This window comes from Ruditapes philippinarum, unplaced genomic scaffold (assembly GCF_026571515.1).
Source record: "Ruditapes philippinarum isolate M1 unplaced genomic scaffold, ASM2657151v2 ctg1195_1_1_1_1, whole genome shotgun sequence".
In the NCBI taxonomy this organism is placed as follows: Eukaryota; Metazoa; Mollusca; class Bivalvia; order Venerida; family Veneridae; genus Ruditapes; species Ruditapes philippinarum.
This window is the reverse complement of record NW_026853660.1, coordinates 39,695-61,115: the sequence shown is the minus strand read 5'-3', so window position 1 is coordinate 61,115 and position 21,421 is coordinate 39,695. Positions and strand designations below refer to the sequence as shown.

General features: G+C 31.8%; 1 protein-coding gene across 1 annotated transcript in view; it reads left to right on the top strand.

Annotated features, from left to right (window-relative positions):
* Positions 1–21,421, top strand: part of LOC132737478 (microtubule-associated protein futsch-like) — an 85,199-nt gene that overhangs the window by 54,219 nt on the left and 9,559 nt on the right. Inside the window, 3 exon segments of the mRNA XM_060724772.1 lie at positions 4,657–4,713; positions 4,716–6,480; positions 6,805–7,329. Coding sequence (XP_060580755.1) covers positions 4,657–4,713; positions 4,716–6,480; positions 6,805–7,329 — 2,347 coding nt within the window.

The window sequence follows — 21,421 nt, the reverse complement described above, 5'->3', positions numbered from 1 at the left end:
TTTCATTACCAGATTTTATCTGCCGTAAGGGACAGTTTTTGTAGCATTAATGAATTTAACATTTACACTTGTTTATACTTCATATAGATATTAAGTTAAGCGGTGTATGGATCAATGATTTCATTCACATTTTTGCGTTATTATTGTGACCGAACCATAACACCAAAACTTTTAAATCGGGCACATCATAAAAACAGCGTAATCGGTTATCTGAAATCTAGTAAAACAGTGACTTATATGAGCGTAAGATAATTTGAGTGGATTACTGGATAGTTGAAGTGACGCTTATCTTTGGGATTTAAACCCTGAAACCTGTTAATATGGAATTTTGGAGCTGAGAAATATTATTAATGATTCGATAGGATTTTACGTTTTAAGATGGCATCATTTATGGATTACAGTGGTGGCCCTTGGCCATGGGAGGTATACTTATAATATATTATGATATATATATTTATATTGATTATAGAATTTTAAAAATGACACATGTTGAGGTTTATATAAAGTCATTAAACATTGCAATACTTTTATAAATGTTGATGCCGCAGATATGCTTATTGTAATGATTTTCTTAAACAGCTGTGGCGGATGAAACTGATTGTTATGTTCGTAAGGTAGTAAGAATTTGAGCTATGCTATACGATGTGTCTTATTTCTATTAAATTTTTATACGGTTGTCAATTTGTTCACAGCAGGCATAAACTAGTTTATAATTACTATAAAGTAGTGAAAACATAGTGATGAATATATAATTTGAGTTTTCAAATTTTCTGGCAAAAATAGTTTAAACGCTTATGATCTAAATGTAATTTTAATGAAAGTGAAATGTTATTTCACGTTTCCGCTCTAAGATATTTTATGTATGGTAACGCTAGGATTATACTGTTACATTTTTAGATGCTATTTCTTTATCATTGAAACCATCACCACATAGAATTTGTTGGAATTGTGTCTGTGAAGCTGCATAATGTTTTCTACTATAGAATAATATGTTAAGTTTTATTTAGAAAAAATCTATGGATCTAGGTCTTTGAGTCATTTTATTTCTAAATACAAGATGTTACAATGACATATGTTTTTGTTGGATATCAACCTAATCTACCAGTTGTGAATTTTGATATCAACCATACTTGCCTGTTATTTGTTTTGATATCAACCTTACCTGCATATTGCCTGTTTTGATATCAACCTAACCTGCCAGATGTGAGTTTTGATATCTACCTTACCTGCAAATTGCCTGTTTTGATATCAACCTTAACTGCTAATTGCCTGTTTTGATATCAACCTTAACAGTTACTGCAAATTGCCTGTTTTGATATCAACCTTACCTGCCAGTTGTGTGTTTTGATATCAACCTTAACTGCAAATTGGCTGTTTTGATATTCACCTTACCTGCCATTTGTTTGTTTTGATATCAACCTTATTCATTTGTGTCTTTTGATATCAATCTTATTCATTTGTGTCTTTTGATATCAATCTTATTCATTTGTGTCTTTCGATATCAACCTTACCTACCATTTGTGCATTTTGATATCAAGGTTGATTCTGTTTTAATAAGCAGCACATTTGATTTTATTTGCAACTAGAATGAATAGTTGTTTTTATTTTCCAAAGATCTGACACATTTCACCACAATACAATATTTATTCACCATGTCAAATCTATCATAATGGCAGTAACATGCATATAGTTGGTCGGTCTTCTACCTACATGATTAATTTCTTATATGTTATGAGGTAAATTCAAGAAATTGCAATTAGAAATGTAAGTGTTTAAGTGGGTTGACAAATTGACACCAGAGATGTCAGGAAAGTTAATACATGGTGTCGAAAGGTGATTGATATTTTACGGCCATGCATGTGGGTAATCTACAGATATTCGTAACACTTTTATTGTGATGGATGTTCAAATAGTGACATTTATCAATAAAAAACATAAGATTAGTAAAAAAAATAACAACATTGCGTTGAATTACTCATCAAGAATATGTAATATTGGCCGCAAAATGCTTTAATTATATAGGAAAATATTGTTAATTTATATCCGTTTTATGAGCACGAATTTATAATAAGCATGTGTGATATACGTAAATGATTGTACGCTTGTGATGTGTATTTTTCCTGTTACGTATTGACCTTTGTTGGTCTCTCGTCCTGACCTCTACTCATTTACATAAAGCCCAGTGTATCTGCATATAAAGAATGCGTACATCTCTAAACATTGGCACTTTAACATAATAAAACAATCTTCTTGTATCGTATTTTCATGTTGATATTTTATGTGTAAATTAGTCGTTTAACAATGTTCGTTGCTTGGAATAAACAGGAATTACATCATTTGGTAATGTAACAAGTATTCTGCTATGTTATATTTTGTTTTGTTTTGTATATATGTATCTTACAAATGAGTCTGTTTATTATATATCATTTAAACTGAATAAAAAGGTAAAAAAAACATATTTAATGAGAAAATGCAGTTACATTAGACTTAAAAATACTCTTAAATTGTCACAATTATTTTACTAACAAAAACACTTTGTTAAGAAAAAATAAATAAAAACATACCAGGATGAATATTGTAAGAAGATATAATGATAGGGAAGTCAAACATATGACAACAATGGTCATACATATATCATTACATATAAACTGAATTCTAGAGATATCAGTTTTAACTAACCAAACATCTGCATAATGGTATCTTCTTACAAATATAAACATTGTTTATGGGGATTCAGTTCCCAGTATTGCAGTAGGATATGGTTATAACTATTTTATACAAAAAAATGTTGTTTTTATAATCTAAAGTTTAATTTAAAGGCACATTATGCCTTAAAAAATAAATATTTTTTCCCTTCTTTAGATAGAGCATTAACATTAGTTTAATAATGTTAAAATGATAGTTTTAGAGCAGATGCTTGTCACATGGAGTAAATAGTGCTGGATGTGAAAGTTGCAAAATGTAAACAAAGTAGTATTTTGACTGCCGCCATACAATATACTTCATATAACTGTACTTAATTACGTAAAGGCAACAGAGGCAAAAGATGGTTCAGGTTATAATTGGCCAATAAGTAACTTTTTGGAAACTAATTAACAGGACACCAAAAATAAAAAAAAAACTTTTGAGAAATAAAAATAAAAGCATTTCTGAGGCATAATGGGCCTTTAAATGAGATTGTAAGAACTGATATATCAAGTTAATTCTCTTTGAATTTTTGCATGGTTGAAAAAAAAAACCCAGTAAGATTTTCAAAAGATCACAATGGTGATGATAGGTTAAGAAAACTTTTTTTATTGTAAATGATATGTTGAAGTATTGATCACTGTGGTACCTGGGTAGAAAATGGTATTGATGGGTAGATGTGGTAAGGTTGCACGATTTATGTGAACAATTGTTTATTGAAACCTCAACAATGGGATGAATTGTGGCGATGAACGTGATATTTCTAGTTTTGTATGTCAAAATAATGTTAAAGTCCCATTTAATCTGACTTATATTTTTTTTATTTCTCCTATTATACTTTTTTTACAGGGGACAAAATAGAGAGATGAATGTACCAAAATATTTCGTACAATTCCATCTGCATTTTTAATTTAACTTGTTTTAATAATGGTAATGATCCATATTCCTTAGACTATCAATACGTTTTTCTAAAAACTATAACAGGGGTCTGTGTCTTTATATAGTGATACTAATATTGATACTCCAAATTTAGATTTCTCTTCCACGCATTTAAAAAATTGAACAGAACTAATTTCAAACTAAACAAGAATGAAACAATCCAATTGTTTATAAGCCAACTTGGGAACATTTTTAAGTTGCTGCTATTAGTTCATCATTTGAGAGAATGCTCATATTTGTTTCAATAATCTCATTCAACATTGAAATTTACTGAATGCACTTGATTGTTGTAGTAAAATAACATACCATGCTCTCTTCATACTGAAACATCATTTGTACTTTGGACTGTCAAATTTGAACCAGGATAAAAAGTAACAATTTCTAAATATATTTAAAGATAACTTTTACAATAAATTTATGTTATGCTCTCAAACTCCTTGCTTATTATTAACACTATCTTGATCTAAATCTAGAACAATTTTAATGGTTGAACTGGCCCAACAATCCATGAAGTTATTTTCTAATGTGTCAAATTTGTTGTATGCACTCTATTCCTGGCCTAAACCTGTTATCTTTACAGTGATCTATCTAAACAATGAATCTTGAATATGAATGGCTTTCACATTTGAACAATTCAAAAGTTTGTTTTGAGTAATGTACTAAAGCATAGTATGCAAATAAGTTTCTGAAAAAAGAATATATATATAAAAGTTTAATTTGATGTCTATTCATCCATCAATTTTAAAAGATTCATCATTATTTAGTCCAGTGTGTTGCTTTTTTAGACACTTCTAATGTAAGCTTGTGTTATATTGTTTATTATAATTATAAGTAAGATTAATTAAGATACAATTTTATGATGAAAAAAAAACCAAACATAATTATTGGTTCAGAAAACCTATAACACTTTCAAAAGAAAGCTTCATCACCAACATTGAATGAAGCAGGCTTACATACATGTATATGTTTAGTAGAAGTTGTAGAGAACATAAACAGTAACAGCGACTCAGTATTATATTTGTATATTTACAGAGGAACCCAGACGATTACCTTGCCAGACAAAAGGCTCAGGAAGAAGAGGAGAGACTAGACTAGAAAAGAACAGATACCAGAGACGTTACAGTAGTGAGAAAAGGTCGGACAAGGATGTGAGCAAGAGAAGAAGTTATATAGCACCTCATACACCCGATGATGATGCACAGAAATTAGCTAGGGAATATAGACAGAAAAGACGGTCATTAAATTTGGATAAGAGATCTGAACATTCTGATAAACAAAAAACTAATAAGCCATCTGGCACAGATAGTGGAAGTAAGAAGCACTCTAGCTCTGAAAAGAAATCAAATGAAAAACCATTAAAAATTTCTACAGACTCTACTGATGGATTTTCACCAGACAGTGCATCGTCCCCAAGGTCATCTGGAGTGACCTCACCAAGGTCAGCAACATCACCACCTCGTCCATCTACCAAACGTAAGGCAGCTCCACCACCTCCTATCTCCACATCAACACCAGCAGACTCTTCTCCTGCTTTAACTAAAGAATCACCATCATCCCCGCCAGTACAACAGAAACCAGTAGAAGCTTCCTCTTCCAAACCCATCCCACAACCTAGATCACCTCAGTCTAAGATACCAAAGCCAGTCACAAACCAGGAACCACAGAATTCCACACCAAGCACACCTCAAAACAACTCTGAACAAATTGCATCAGTTCAAAGTAAATTAAACACACCACATGAGATTCAGCAGCCCAGTAGGCCACCAAGAAGGAAAAAGAAATCTGAAGAAAATAAGTCATTCTTGCATGAAAGCTTTGAAAAAGAACAAACTAGAAAATCAAAAGAAATTGCACTAAATGTGGATCTAAATGACAGTCCTTATGCAAGTAGTAATTTACAAGAATCAAAAACAGTTGATACAGTTAGTGAACCTAATTCTTATGATTTGAAAGAAGACTCTCTTTTAGATACTATAATAAAAGAACTGCCATCTTTTCAGAGTGAAAAGGCAGACAAAGAAGTTGAAGGTAAACAAAGAATTAAGAATGAAGTAAATGTAACAGTTGAAGAAGTCATTGTTGCAAATGTAGATTCAGGCGTAGAATGTGAGATTAAACCAGTCAAAGTTGATAAACCAAGAGGGAGACTTATTGAATCTAAAGGTGAATATAAAATAGAACTCACAGATAAGCAAGTAGAACCTGATAGAATTAATGCTGATGATAGTGATGAAGAAAAAGAGTTTATCATAAACAGACAGTTTCAGAATGATCGTAAGCGTTCATTAGAGTCTGTGGAACCAGAGAACTGTATAGAACATATGAGCGCAGAAACTTACAATAAAAGGAGTGAAGATTTGCTACAAACTTTTGAAAAAATTGCAGCATATCCTAACAGGAAAAATTTTAAAGATACAAAAGACACAATATCTATAGCTTCTGATATTTCTGTATCATCTGCAGGATCAGAAGCTCCTCCTTTACCAGATAGTGCCCCGCCTCCTCTTCATTTCCTAGTATCTTCTCAGCAAACACCTTCATTGAGTGAAAACTCTCAGAGAGTGGAAGTTAATGAAGTTATAGAGTTAGAAAATTCAAAAGAATCTGAAACAAGTCCAGAAATGTCAGAAGTCCCAGTTATTACAGAGAAGGCAAGTCCAAGGGAAGTTGTGAGTCCAATAGATGACCTGAAGGCTTCAATGTTCAGTATGCGTGTGACATCACCAACACGTGATATGACTGGAGGTGTACACACAAATGGGGAGTTAACTGTTGATACAGTTATGGGAAAAGGCGATGTAAACTCTGATTCGGATATATCTGATGATGGAGATTTAACTGGAAATTTTACCCCAGGTATAATGAATCAAAATGTTTGATACTGCTTATTGATTGTCTCTTTATACAATTTTCTTATACTCACTTTTATGATGGATTTTATTTTGTAAAAGGTATATTATGTTAAATAAAAAAAAAATTCAGAAAATTCCATTATTATAATAAAAAGTTCTCTTTAAAACTTTTAATGAATCTAAATATTTTCATGATCAACAAGCTCAAAAACATCTTCAGCAACTTAAACCTAAACCAAGATTTGAATTACCATTTTAGAGACCAAAGACTGTAATAATTATACAAATGAAACTAGCTATTTTGATTTAAAAGTTGATATATTACTAGGTGAGAAGATAACCAGAAATGTTCCAGTAGAAACCAATGAAGATGATGGTGGTATACAGCTTGTGTCTTACAATCCTAAACTGAACAGTCCTAACAGTGACCAGTCAGGTCCAGACTCTGCCTTTGAGGACATGCAGTCAAGTATGACCTCAAATGATCCTCTTAGTAACACCATCGATGACTTCTCTCCAGAAGATTATGTCACAGTGGAGAAAGTTGAAAAGGTAGAAGCTACACCAAAGAAAGAAGGAAGGTCATTCGTCCTGGAGTTTGATACTGATAAGCCTAAAGGTGGGGCAGTTCTAAGTCCAACAAGTAATAAAGACTTCATGGCAAAAGCTCAACAGTTTGCAGACTCTGTACAGAGGCCACCAAAGATGACAGTGAAATTGAAGAGAGAGATTCAGACTCCACAGGATTTGACTGATGAGAGATATTTACTGCTTGAGGCAGAGAGGCGAGCTGTTATCAGCTCCAGTACTGTAAAAAAGAAGAATGTTGTCTCATCTGTAACATATGAAGAAGGTAAGAATAATTTTATAAATCATCAAAGTATTCATAGATGATTATTTCTTTGGAAGGTCTTGTCACTTAAGATTGACTATAAAAACAATAATCACACATGTGTCAGAGATAATCAATCATCAGAGGTTGTCCAATTTATCATGTGACTTGCCCTATGGTACCTATATGTCCAGGAAAAAGAATGTTAGGTATATAGATTAAGATGTTATGAGTTTTAAAGTCCTCAATTAAGGCAATTGATATTCCTTGATAATTTGTATGTCTAATTAAGTCTAATTACCACTTGTCGTCTTTTGCTGTTTAAACTGCTCATTAGGGAGAGCATCTTATTTGTAATCTAGAGATGGCTGTTTTGATCCTTGGGGAAAACGAAAAATCTCTGTTATTTTTGAAATTGAATATATTGGTCACTTTTCTTTCACTGATGCACCAGAATAATGTGGGATTAGTACTGTGTAGTCAGTCAGTCACTTGCAGAGAAATATTGTTAATTACTGGTTAGTTATCCAGGAAAGCTGGTTAAGTAGACTGACCATCATAGAGATGTGACAAAAAATATACATGTATATATAATTAGCATTAAAATCACATGAATAACCAAACATATAAAGAAGCAGGCAGGTTATTAAGAACACATCAGACCTTTTTCCTTTAATCATAGTATAAGAAAACATAACTCCAATGTTTCAATTAAAGTATGAGAAAAAGAGTTTCTTCCCCTTACAAAAAAAAGCATTTGTCACATTTATGATGATATATAGAGGCAAGTAGTAAATCATTGTTTATTGTATGTAAGGAGATCAAAATACAGTGATTATTAACATTTCAATACATTAACTTGAATATGGACATAAAATGATAAAGGTAGTGTCTGGGTGAAGGTGTTAAAATGTGTCCCTAGGCTAAATCTTGTAACATTTCAAGTCTTTATTGTTATTTTAACTAAACAGATATTTTCTCATACTGTTATCTTTGTACTTTATGTAATCAGCAGTGAAATATAGTGATATTTTAGTAGTACTTATATTAAACTAATCAGAATAAGAAACAATCTCGTCAGGGATTAGAATTCTTTATGCGTCTGCTTGAGGAAGCTAATTGCAGCATAGGTTAATACGGAAGGTAGGTGGTTATACTTGGAAGCCCCATTTTGCCTGAAAAATTGCACGAAGCTGCACCTCAGGTCTTCCTCCACGTGTAAAGTTGAAAATTTGACAATACTGACCATTACAGTGTTGGGGTACTCAATACGCAATAAAAAAAATTATGTTAAATTATAGATCGGAGTAATTAAGGGAAGAAAAAATCCTTTTTCTGCCCATATCTTCATATCAGTCTCTTGTTTTGTCCGACTTGATAAGTCTACAAATCTTTTGTCACAGTATGGCTTTCAGTGGACTTATATTTGAAAGCGTATTAATGTCACTGTCCTAGTATACTTTAATATACAAACCTTTATTCTCAACGATTTTACCAATGTCTATAAATCAATAATGTAATCTTGCATAAGTATACTTTAATCTAACATTGAAGAACACAAAATTGCTATATAGTTACCTACCTGTTAGAAAGTTAAACAGATATAGAATTACCGTACTTGGATTTACAATAAAAAAAGTAGGAATTCTATTATATATTTCACCTTTGAAAATCCACAAGATTACTAAACACAAAATGACAATGTGTTTATTTGCTGATTGAACAATTTGAATAAGAATTTTGCTCGAGTTTGAATGCGAAACCAGTAAAACTAATTCAACTGTGACAGAAGGATTTAAGGTACAGTGAAATATTTACAAACAGTTAATGAGAACACATTGTCAACCACCGAAATACAGCTGCATGATCTGATGATTTGTGTAAATTTTTAACTTTAGTAAAGAATTATTACATGTGTAATTTATTCCCCATTGATATGCCTGGATTATTCTGTGTCAAGGTATGCATTTGCATACATTTATAACACCTTGGTGAATATACACAAGTTGTAATTAAAGTTTTGTCACGGATTATTACCATATTGAACAGGAAATAGGGAAAACAGTTTTAGAGCTGGAAAACTTGTGCGTTTTTAAACACGAGGTATAATTGGCTTTTCTTTTCATTCTGAATTGTAAGGTAATATGTTTTGAAAAACAAATATTGTTGAATTCTTGTAGAATCTTTCATCAAACTGTTTGAATTAATTTAAAAGTTTCAGTATAGATACATGTACACGTGTATTTTCAAAATGTCCGTTGAATGATTTAACGTAATTAAGTCAACAATCAGAGCACTGTTTGCATTATACCATAATAATTTTATCGTCTTAAGCTATCATTAGTGATAATGAAAGAGTTTGTTGATTTATTCAATATTGATTAAAAGTATATGTTTAATATAGCTAAAGTAAATGTTACGAATGGGTTATCGTAGCTTGCTGCCCGACTATAATCACCTGACCATATTTGGTTGTTGATAAAAAACAGAAACTAGTCTAAAAATATCAATGTTTAAGAGTATAAAAATGTAAAGGTCAGTTAGTGTAAAGATAAAGAGATAAAGCGTTTATCAATGTTTGATATGTTGAAACATGATCTATTGATGACAGTAAATGATCGTTTATGATTCACCATGTTAGATCTACCATGTTAATCTTTATGTAAATGATCGTTTATGATTCACCATGTTAGATCTACCATGTTAATCTTTATTCTGTGAAATCTTTTTTGGTATACATTACTATTCATACATTCAGTGATTTTTTTTATACCTAGGAAGATAACTGTGTTTGAAATTCTTATAAAAGTTCAATGTTCAAGTAAAAAAAAACAACTGGAAAACTTTAAGGATTATTTAGACATACATAAGGTAATGAATAGCTTACTATTTTAAGTTTTTCAGTTATAGATTATTTTATGAACAATTTCATCAAACAATTGGATAATATTGTTTGTATTGTATAATGATGTAGATACAGTGAAGAATAGAATAGTTTTTATCTCTTACCACACTACTATCTTAATTTTTCAATCTTGATAAAACTATGGGATATTTTATGTACTGACTTAATAGTTCTGACTTCCATAACTTTATATGTTGCTTTTTTTTGACGTTGTGCAACAGGTCTAGCAGTACTATAAAACCTGTTGGCTGAAGTCTCTATAGCTACTGACTGAATACAAAACAGTGCAGACCATGATCAGATAGTATATGGTTGTGCTGACGGACTTTGTTCTGCACTCAGGTTGCCTAGATAGAATCTTTTGCCACAAGTATCCTAGCTAATGGTTAAGAGTTTGTTGTCTCGCATTGTTTTATCTGTAGACATTCTTTTTACTATTTGAATGCAGTGCTTTTTATGAGTTTGAATGACTGACCTAAGATTGACATTTGATGGTTTTCATTAGGTGAGATTATTCTAAGACACATGATTCAGGCTGTCCTACTTACTATTTGAAATTTCATGTGTCTTGTTGGTCATTGTCTATTAAAGACCATTAACCCTTTGACTTTACACAGATGCCTTCCATTTCATATTTATAAGTAGCTGACCAACACCCATAACTCTTGCTTGGACAAACTTATTCTCTGGTTTTTAGCTCGACTTTTCTATGAAAAGGGGAGCTATCCTACTCGCCCCGGCGTCGGCGTCGGCGTTAGCGTTAGCGTTAGCGTTAGCGTTGGCGTCACACCTTGGTTAAGTTTTTCGTACCACCCCACTTTATTTCAGAAGTATTACAAGTATGGCTTTGAAACTTACCATACTTGTTCACCATCATAACCTCCATCTACAGACAAGAGTACATAACTCTGTCAAGGTTTTTGACAGAATTAAGAATTATGCCCCTTTTTGACTTAGAAAATACATTGAATATGGGTAAAATCCACTTATTGCCTTAACCCTTTGAGATATTGCTTTGAAACTTTTAATGCTATTTCACATCATTACCCCCATCTGTACGCAAGAGAAGGTAACTCTGTCAAGGATTTGTTTTAAAAATTAAGGCCTTCTATCGACTTTAAGGCCTTTTATCGACTTAGAATCTTGGTTAAGTTTTTAGTACCAGTCCACTTTTTGACTGAACTGTTTGAGATATTAATTTGAAAGTTGGAATACTTGTTTACAATCATGATTCCCAAACATGTCCAGGAGAAGGTAATTCTGTCAAAGATTTTATTTGAATTATGGCCCTTAACTGTCAATGTTTTGTATTATAGGCAAGCACTAAAAAAGTCGAGCGCGCTGTCTTACGGACAGCTCTTGTTTCCCCTGTTGTAAATGTGTCATGGCTTCTGCTTTACAATCAAGCACTGAAAATAGTCAAAAATGATGTTCATATAGTAGCACTTGTTTTTTTTTCTACCCTTTTTATTGCGAAAATAATCATGTACATGTACTTATATTAATTATGGTCAATATTAAAACCCAATGCAATTCATTGTTTTACCTGCAATTGTTGACAGAGCTTCAAACAAGACCTGTTTTGTTTTCTTCCATCAGCTTCATATGATTGTAGGTTTCAGACATTTATTTCTCTTCAGTTTTGAATTTTGATCTTAGGATGCCACAGTCTCCTACAAGTAGTCTCAGCAATGAAAGGGTGTGTGAAAGACTATTACCTTTGTCAAATTGGTTTCAAGGTGTGTTTTTTTCTTCTCTACAGTTTACCTTAAGTCATTGTAATTGATACCTTCCAAAGTAGCAGGTTAAGTCTTGACAACTATTAGATTGATGTATTACAATTTGATTTGGCGTCAACATATCAACTCCTTCTTTGACAACAGGCCTTACTGTGTTTTCGCTACAATTTATAAAAAAAACGAATTAAGTTATTAAAGAAAAATACCTGGTTTTATTGAAATAAAAATGCTTGCCAAAATTAAGAATGAATAAATTGTTTGTTATGTCGCGTTGAAAAGGGTTTTTGCATTTAATTAAGATACAGCCTATGTGTAACAACGAAGTGGTTTTATCGAAAAATTTGATTTTTATTAATGTAAGGGATTTTACAACAGGTATAAACTGTTGCAGTACAGTAAAGGTTTTGGATTATGGTTGGAATTAAGGTATGGGAAGTGTTTCTATTAGATCATTTTGAGATTAGTGTGTATTAATATTTTGAGTAAGGATTTAGTTTTCTTGTTTATTTCAGACATTTAACTTTTAATTGACCGTAAGAAAAGAGGATTACTAAAAGCTCTCATTTAAATAAATGAAAAGAGCAGACAGATCTGAAATCTTTTTGAAAGAAGATCAAAATAGAATAACCATGAAGTTTTGAAGTGGTGAGAGGAAGTTATTAGTTTTTAGGTACTGATTGATGGTTGAAATTGTTATGTTCAAGAAGGTTTTCTACTCCATACCATGAGAATATGATCTAAAAAAACATGGGTGTTTTTACTATATATTTAATTATTTGGCAATTTATTGCTTGAAATATTCCAGAGCTTTTTTTTTAAAACATAAAGCTGTCCTTGCAGTTAAGGCGTCCATCAGCGCAGAGATTCTTGTTTTTTCCACCTCCTAGGTCCACAGACATGTTTTGTTACACAGCACCAGTACTGGTTACTTCATGGCAGGAGAAGCTGATTTGAGAGTGCTTATAATTATTAAAACTTCAAGCTTTTATCATGATTAAAATAAATATGTTAAAATCTAAAACCTGTATTACTTTCATACTTACAGACCCGTAATAGAAAGTTACTATTTCATTATCTTAAAGAAATTTGGAATTTAATTGATTTTTCTTCACAATATTTTAAATATCAACCAGTATTTAATAAGTTTATCAGGTCAAACAATTTTAAACAGATAGTGTTCACTGTAGGACATGGTAGTGAAAGTACAGGTCGATAATGAAGGTCGATCATAAGTTAACAGCAGCTGTTGTGACCTGTGCTACTATCAGAAGATATTTCCTTCTATTTATCTCCCTCTATTTACTCTATGTGACATGAATTTTTAAAGTAGGCATGGTCACTTTGGAGAGACAAAAATGAAGTTGGATTGAAGTTTTTAGGTCGGGAGAGTATTCTGAATGTGGCATGTTTGAACTTGTTATGTCTGAGTAAATTATCTATGATGTTACCATATTGTCCGTATGTTTTTTTTAAATGACAGGAAGAGATGCTATTAAGGTCATTATTTCTGTGAGTTAAAATCAAAGCATTGTGCCCATGTCAGCATGTGTCCATGTGCCAGACTATATGTGTCTATTTGCTAAACTATATGTGTGCATTTGCTAGACTGTATGTGTCCATGTGCCAGACTATATGTGTCCATGTGCCAGACTACATGTGTCCATGTGCTACACTATATGACTGTGTCCATTTGTCAGACTATATGTGTCCATGTGTCAGACTACATGTGTCCATGTGCCAGACTATATGTGTCCATTTGTCAGACTATATGTGTCCATGTGCTACACTATATGTGTCCATGTGTCAGACTACATGTGTCCATGTGCTACACTACATGTGTCCATGTGTCAGACTACATGTGTCCATGTGCTACACTATATGTGTCCATGTGTCAGACTACATGTGTCCATGTGCTACACTACATGTGTCCATGTGTCAGACTACATGTGTCCATGTGTCAGACTACATGTGTCCATGTGCTACACTATATGACTGTGTCCATTTGTCAGACTATATATCTGTTTTGTTTGATGGTTATCATCTGATGGCAAGCCTAATTTAAATGCCACCTGCCCAGTTAATTAGGTCACATTTCAGTATTACCATTTATTCACAGTGATCAATCTAAAAATGTTATTTTACTCATCCACCCTTTAATAGCGCTGATCTTCATTACACTAAGTTATCCTTTTTGTCTTCTTTTTTTTTTTTTGAATTCGGCCCAAGAGTTTTATAAGTGTTTGCCAAATAGTTAAAATTCTGACCTCTATATTTAGTTGTACCATTCCTTAATTACTTTGTGTGATTTGATTATTTTGTTTTTTTTATAAACATGTATCTAAAATAAATATGTTTATAATAAAGCAAAATATTATAGGGGTAAAAATGAAATACGATATAATATATTGATTCATGTCTAGAAAAGTAAACACTGTTATCACTGCAATAAAAGAGGGTGTTATATTGTTTCAAGGATTTGGGCTGACTTTAAACAATTGTTCACGTTAGATTGAAAGATAATAAATGTTTAAATGGGATCATTTTACATTTGTTTGTGCTCATGTTAGCTGGTATTTTAAATTCCTTTCCTGAACTATTCATTTTAGAAGACTTTAAAGTTTTGTTTGGACATCGTTTGACGAAGTTTGTCGAGCAATAATGATAATTTAAGTGTGACATGTCGCTGTGGACCGTTCTAGTCCAGGTGGAGTAACGTTATAATCTGACGGGACAATTTATCCAAGTCGGACATTTATTAGATAACTCATTATTACTTTGTAATAAAGTAGACTGTTTTATGTACAGTTTGTGGAAGGAGAAAGTACAATTAACTGAATCAATATTGTAATTGAACATTATCTTAATTAAACTGTGTCGGGCACTGTTAGATACTGATACTAGATTCAAGAAACAATACTCGACAAGTTTTTGAGATGGTATTGATGTTTTAAACGTTTACTATAAATAATATATCATTGTATACTTTACTTGTTGAAACAAAGTGATATTGTTTTGTGGAAAATGGTTTGGATTTATACAGTGAAGCAAGGTGAGCAAAATGTCATTTTAATTATGTATATTTCTGTGGAATTTTCAAGTTTAATTGCTGATATATGGTGTCTGCTTTGTCTCTTTTTTATTTGCTCTCTTTTTTTCATGTGACACTTGTCATAACATATACTGACTTTGTATCTCGTAAGCACTGGTGTGATCCCTGTGCCAGTTAACTATTGGATCTGGTTATTAGGGTTGATAAGGCCTGATGGCTAAAATAGAAATTAGCTGGGAACAATAATTGGCGTTTTACTTTTGATTTTCATGTTAAAGCATGTTAATACCAGTTTTATTTAACATAACATTAATGGCTTTAAGAAAAATACAAACAGGGATTGTGTAATGATCACATTTTAAAATTGTCATAATTTTGTTATAATAATTAAATATGTGAATAGAATGCAAGGAATGATACAATTATGTGATTTTAGATTGAACTAACTGCCATTCAGTACTATATAAATGCCTGTTTATAGTGAAACTGAAAATCGATTTAAAACTAAATGAATAGTCTTGTCATACGATATTGCTATTGAATGTGAAATATTTCTGTAGCAAAAACCTATACTGATTGATTTTATTGATTAAAGTCTTGTTTGGAAATCAATATTTTGGTTAAATCATAGATTTGATATAATTTTCTTATGATGGATGTCAATGCGGAGCGTATGATTTACGTGTTAAAATCGTGTTAAGAGTATTGTATTCAACTTACGACAGCATAATGTTACCATGTTTTATTACACTACGCCCATATTTGGAAAGGAGAATTGTTTTTAACCGTGTAAGGTATTTGGCAACTGTCCCGAATCGTACTTGCATTGATAACAGTCTGCCAAAGTATCAATAAAAATCTGATTATATACTGCTATACAGCTAAACCTTGGCCCAACTCCCCACACATGAAGCAAATCGGACAAATATTTGCTTAAAGCTTCGGGACCGTTCCTTACTCACTCTGTTGTATCTCACCTGTTTCACGCAAACGTGCATATTTTAAACATTCCATATACGCTAAATGCATATTTGTAAGCTGTACTTAAGAGATCAATAAAATGTTCATTTTGAAAATATTAAGGTATGTAATGTTTTCTTAAGCACACCATGATTGATATGATTGATAAGACCATGCAGAATAAATTAAATTTTGATTTTTTTTCTTTTCTTTTTTTTTTCATTGTATAAAAGAGCTGTATGTTTACTATGCTCTAGGTAAACACCTTTCATTAATATGGAAAAATGTTTTCAACTGATGTAAATCATATTGACTTACGGGGTAAGGATATTATCTCATCAACTCTCACAAGAATAGTGAGTTTATTCTATTGACAATACTAATATGCAAAATAATTTCATTCTGTGTGGTCCTCAAATATCTTGATTAGCTGATTTCTATATAATTTTATATAATTTATGTTAGTCCATTTGTATTCCTCCATACCCCCACCCCCCAAATTGTAAATTTCAGGTTTAGTACGTTGAAATCCCTGAGCTTTAAAAGTTTCATTAGTGAAAATCACAATAAAAGTAGTGAAAGACAGAATTTTTTTTACTTGTGATCCCATCCAGAAAACTTAGGTAAATTGTTGAATCCCTTTTTGAATATGCTTGACCTTGAAAGAAAGGTTGCTAGTTATTATATTAAAGGGCTCTTGTCTGTTTAGAGAGGACTTACAAACATTGGATCAGTCTTTGTAGCAGCTTTGACAATGTGGTTGACCATTTGGTTAGTACCATAATCGCCCAACACTGCTTTTTCAGCTGATTCTGTAGAGATATTTGTGCAAAAAATGAGTAAGCACTGGCACAGAATTCCGGAACTGTTTTCAGGTACTAGCTTGCCGCAGGTAAACTGACTGAAATACTTTCAATAAGACACTAAACATACACAAATCAAACCAACAATTACTTATAACAATAATATTACTTTATAATCAAGTCACATGTCACATTCATATTTTAATTAAATAGCGAACATGCTTTGCTTCACCTTTAAGTGAGGAAGGTGGTCTAATATTTATTTATTAAAATCAATGAGAGAGCACATGTTACAGGTATTGACTGGGTTTATTTAAGCTGTGGCTGTGACACACACAGACTTATTGATTACCCCAAAGAGATGTTATTCATGCAAAGGTGTAATCTGTTGAAAATGAAAGGGATTATTGTCAGTCCATATTTGAATGTTTGACTGTGTATTTTGGTATTTGTAAATACTAAATAATTTATCAGACAGGTATGTAGTTCAATATTTGAGAGGAATTGCTGTTGTGTGTTAAATACTTATAGTATTGAATTTTTGTTATAATATAAGGAAAATTCTTTGACAGTGTAAAAGGACCTGCATTCTGCATGTATTAAGGTTGACCTTATTTAGACTGTTTGCTGTAGATATTTTTCAAGTGTTTTCTCTGATAAAAAGCATCAACTATCAGATAACATTCCTTTGTTCCTACCCTCTGTCAATGTTTTTTCATAAGTTTACTTTGATGTTTTTTTCTCTTACAAATTTAGTACATCAAATTATCCTGATGAACTGTTTTATAAATCTTCAGCCTTATTTAAGTTCATAGAGTAATAATGTGTTTAGCCCTTAACTGGCTGAATTTGTCCGTTTTAGATGTCCGCAGATTTCAATATCAATAGTGTGGCGGCCTTGCTGCGTGGTTCATGACTGTGTCAGACAAGTAATCTAGGGATTGCAGTCTAGGTGTGGGTTAAAGCCCTGTCGGGGCAAGCCGTTGTTTCCTTGAGCAATAAACTTTACATTCATTGCTTAGTAACAGTTGATTCCAGGAACGGATTCGAGAGTGTTTCAATAAGCTTATTATAAGCTTCCAACACAAGCAAACAAAAATTTGTAGAAACTAATATATTATTTTAGATCAAATCTATTATCCTTGGTACTGATAGTTAAATTTACAAAATGTTTTAAGTCAGTGAATTAAGAACATAAGTTAATAAAAACTGTTATCTTGTACATGAACACTTTGTCTAGACTTTAAGATAGTAATAAAATTTAAATATCTTACTCAAGTTTCTTTTATGAAATACCATCCTCAGGTGAAGTATGGATTACAAACCTCAGGTAATATATTTTGCTGTTTGTTAATAAGCTGGACCATATTTTGCAAACTCTTACAATCTTTTTGATACATTACGTTCTTTGCCTATAGTTTGTTCTAGAAGTTCATTGAAAATTTATAACATGCCAGGGTATATGAAATGGAACATAAATATTTTAAATGAAGTTGCTTTATAAAACAGGATGACTGACAGCATTATAGCATTCATGCAACTTACTCATTTAATTAACTGAAATTAGTTTATTAAAGGAGCTCCAGTGAGGTTTAAAAAAATAAAAAAACATAAAATTTGAAATTTTTACATAGATCAAACGATTCGCACTTAAAATGGAAGAATCTGCAAAGGAAAATATAGAAATATACTCAGAATTAAATTTGCCAGAGGCTTGCACAATACAATTTTATTCAACTTGTTTTTGACTTAAACTCAAACTATACTAAAATTATAAGCTTGGCACAAACTCTTAACAAAAGCTAAGAGGTCTGTCTGCTTCATCTTGAAAAGATAAAAGTAAAACAATGTCACTCTTACTTGAAAAATGCCATAGCCAGTCCATTAGACAGGCTATGAAAGTCCAGAAACAATTGATGGAGTTTCTGTTGATCTCTTAGTATGCTTCGCAAGATAAACATGTGCAGTAGTTGCGTCAAAGTAGGTCTATTTTTAAATGCATAATTATGATGACATGGTTGATATTAGGTTTCTGGCAGGTTTCCTTGGTAACAAGAAGTAGACAGCACAGATTTGAAAATATAGTTTAATCTCTGAGGTCCTTCAATCATTTTCCAGCCAAAAATTCATTACCATTTCTTTGACAGCTATCTCATTATGGTAACATATTCTTTGACATTTAAAATTACATGATATCATTATGTAAAATGCTTTTTTAATGAAGGAAATCATTCGCATAATACATTTGTATTTGCCATTGCAATTTATGCATGAATAAACCCAATAATGTATGAAATCAAGTGAAAAATCTAATGTACGCTGCGAAAAATCAAATGTACGCTGACTAAATTAATCAGTTATGAGTGGTTGAAACATTGTCGAAATTTTATAAACTGCTTGTGGCATGACATGGTTTTATGTTTGTCCATGTATTTTGGTCATGTTTTCATCTCATTGGACATAATTTTCAAACTTGTCATAGGAAAAGTACAATGTCGGAGGAAAGGAAATAACAAAATTATAAAACAATTTTAGTGTTAGTTTATCATAACGTTGCTCAACCTTGTTTGTCGTTCATCCGTACGATAATTTGTTGTGCTGAAAAAAAAACAAATAGTTCTCCTTTACTTTGTTCGAAGAAATAATAAATAAGCAAAGCTGGATTTTATTTTGTAAATTATCTATGGACTTTCATATCTGGACAAGTGAATAATTTGTTTGTGTGGTTAATTTTGTGTTTTAAATTTTTTGTTAATTAAAATTATTAATTGGTTAGTGAATGAATTATGTAAGTGTAACGTCTGTTGGAAGATTAAAATTCTTAGGTTTTGTTGGAGAAAAGCATTTAATGTTTAAACAGATAAAAGATATTTTGCAATAATAAAGTATGAAGTGTATCTTTGAAGAATACAGCCAATTTTTTCAAAGAACATTGAAAGTATTCCAGTATAAGTATAGAGTCTTACACTGGGACTGTAAAAACATACTGTATAACTAGGTATAAGACATTTGGTCAACTTTAAGTGGGCTTGCAACAACTAGAGACTTGCCTGTGCCACCATTAGACAGCCTGACTAGCCTAATTAACCAGGCTCTATACTCTATACAATGATGACTGTTTATTTTTTGTATGTTAAAGAACCAAAATTGGGGCATCTTTCTGTACCGTATCTTGCACTATCCCCCAAAATATGAAATGACTATTACTCTTCTGGAGGACTCTGCCATGTTGGGCAACCGATGACGAGTATAAATAAACTCAAATACACACACACTACTTATTTTTTTGGTATTTTCTCCCTTTTAACTAATAACGGTTATTGTGGAAATCAAAGCAGAACAAGCCAATTTCACAAATTCAGTAGGAATAAAGGTCAAATAGAAAGGTTACTAAGGAAGTGAGGTAAAGTTTGTATAGTGTTGACGTAATTGCTTCATGGATATAGCCAATTATCAAAAGTTTTGTCATTCACTGGTTGATAATATCACAAGTTTCCTGACAAATGAGAGATAATAATGTAGATGATAGAATACGGATGTCATTTTCTCTATAAACAGGTGTCATTTTAGAACAACATGTTACCTGACTATTAAGGCAAAATTTAATTTTTCCTCCCTTACGCCAGTCATATTCAGTTTTTCCACTTAAGTACTGGTAACTGAATAGAAACAGTGCCACATCTTTTTTTCAAATTAATATATATATAAATCTTTATGTTTTACTTGATAAATTACTGGATAAATAATTGTCGGTTTCCATGGATTTAGATATCTGTTTTTTCTGTATGATATAGAACCTTGTGTTTCCATTGACTACATATTGAATTATATATACCGGTATATGAATGTCGACCATTATGCTGAAAGCTGCTCACGAGATATCATAATGATAGATTAAACAAGCAGGTGACATAACACTTGCATCTTACTTGCATACTTTATAATGATCGTAGGAGAAAAGTGACATAGCAGAATGTAACATTGTTAAGTTGCTAGGTTGATACATCTTATTTGAACGTTTTGACTATAATCAGCGGAATATTTCCTCTATGTTTTAACTTTTCTTATAGAAATTGTGCGTCAAACTGAGTCTTAGAGACATAGACGGGACATGCATATATAATTTGTTACTTATCTATATGTACTATAGTGATAATGGATTTTGAAGGTCCTAAAATATATTCATCCAGCGCTGTACTCATTTTACAGGCAACATCTTATAAAGGTGGGTCAAAATGTTATCTTGTTATAATTCAAAACAGCTTTATGCATGCATATTTTACGAAGCATTTAAAGTTTATTTTGGTTGTCATTAATACAGTTTGATGTTGAAAATCTTTATATACAATTAAGTGTTTAATACGACAAGAATTTAGTTACAGTTGTGACATTTTAAATAATTTGATAACGAGTTACTTGTTTTACCTTTCGATTTTTATTATTTTAAAGTGTGGACACAAAATATTTAAAAGGCGGATTAATTTTGTGATAATAAAAAGGCATGGTATGATTTTGTTTTGTACAAGGAAATTGGGTGCAATTTGTAATCATGTAATCATGTGATCATGAGGTAATTTGGAAGAATGTCGCACCTGAATGCATATTGATCTGTAATAAATTCATTCAGGATACATATTGACCTTTGATTTCCGCTTTG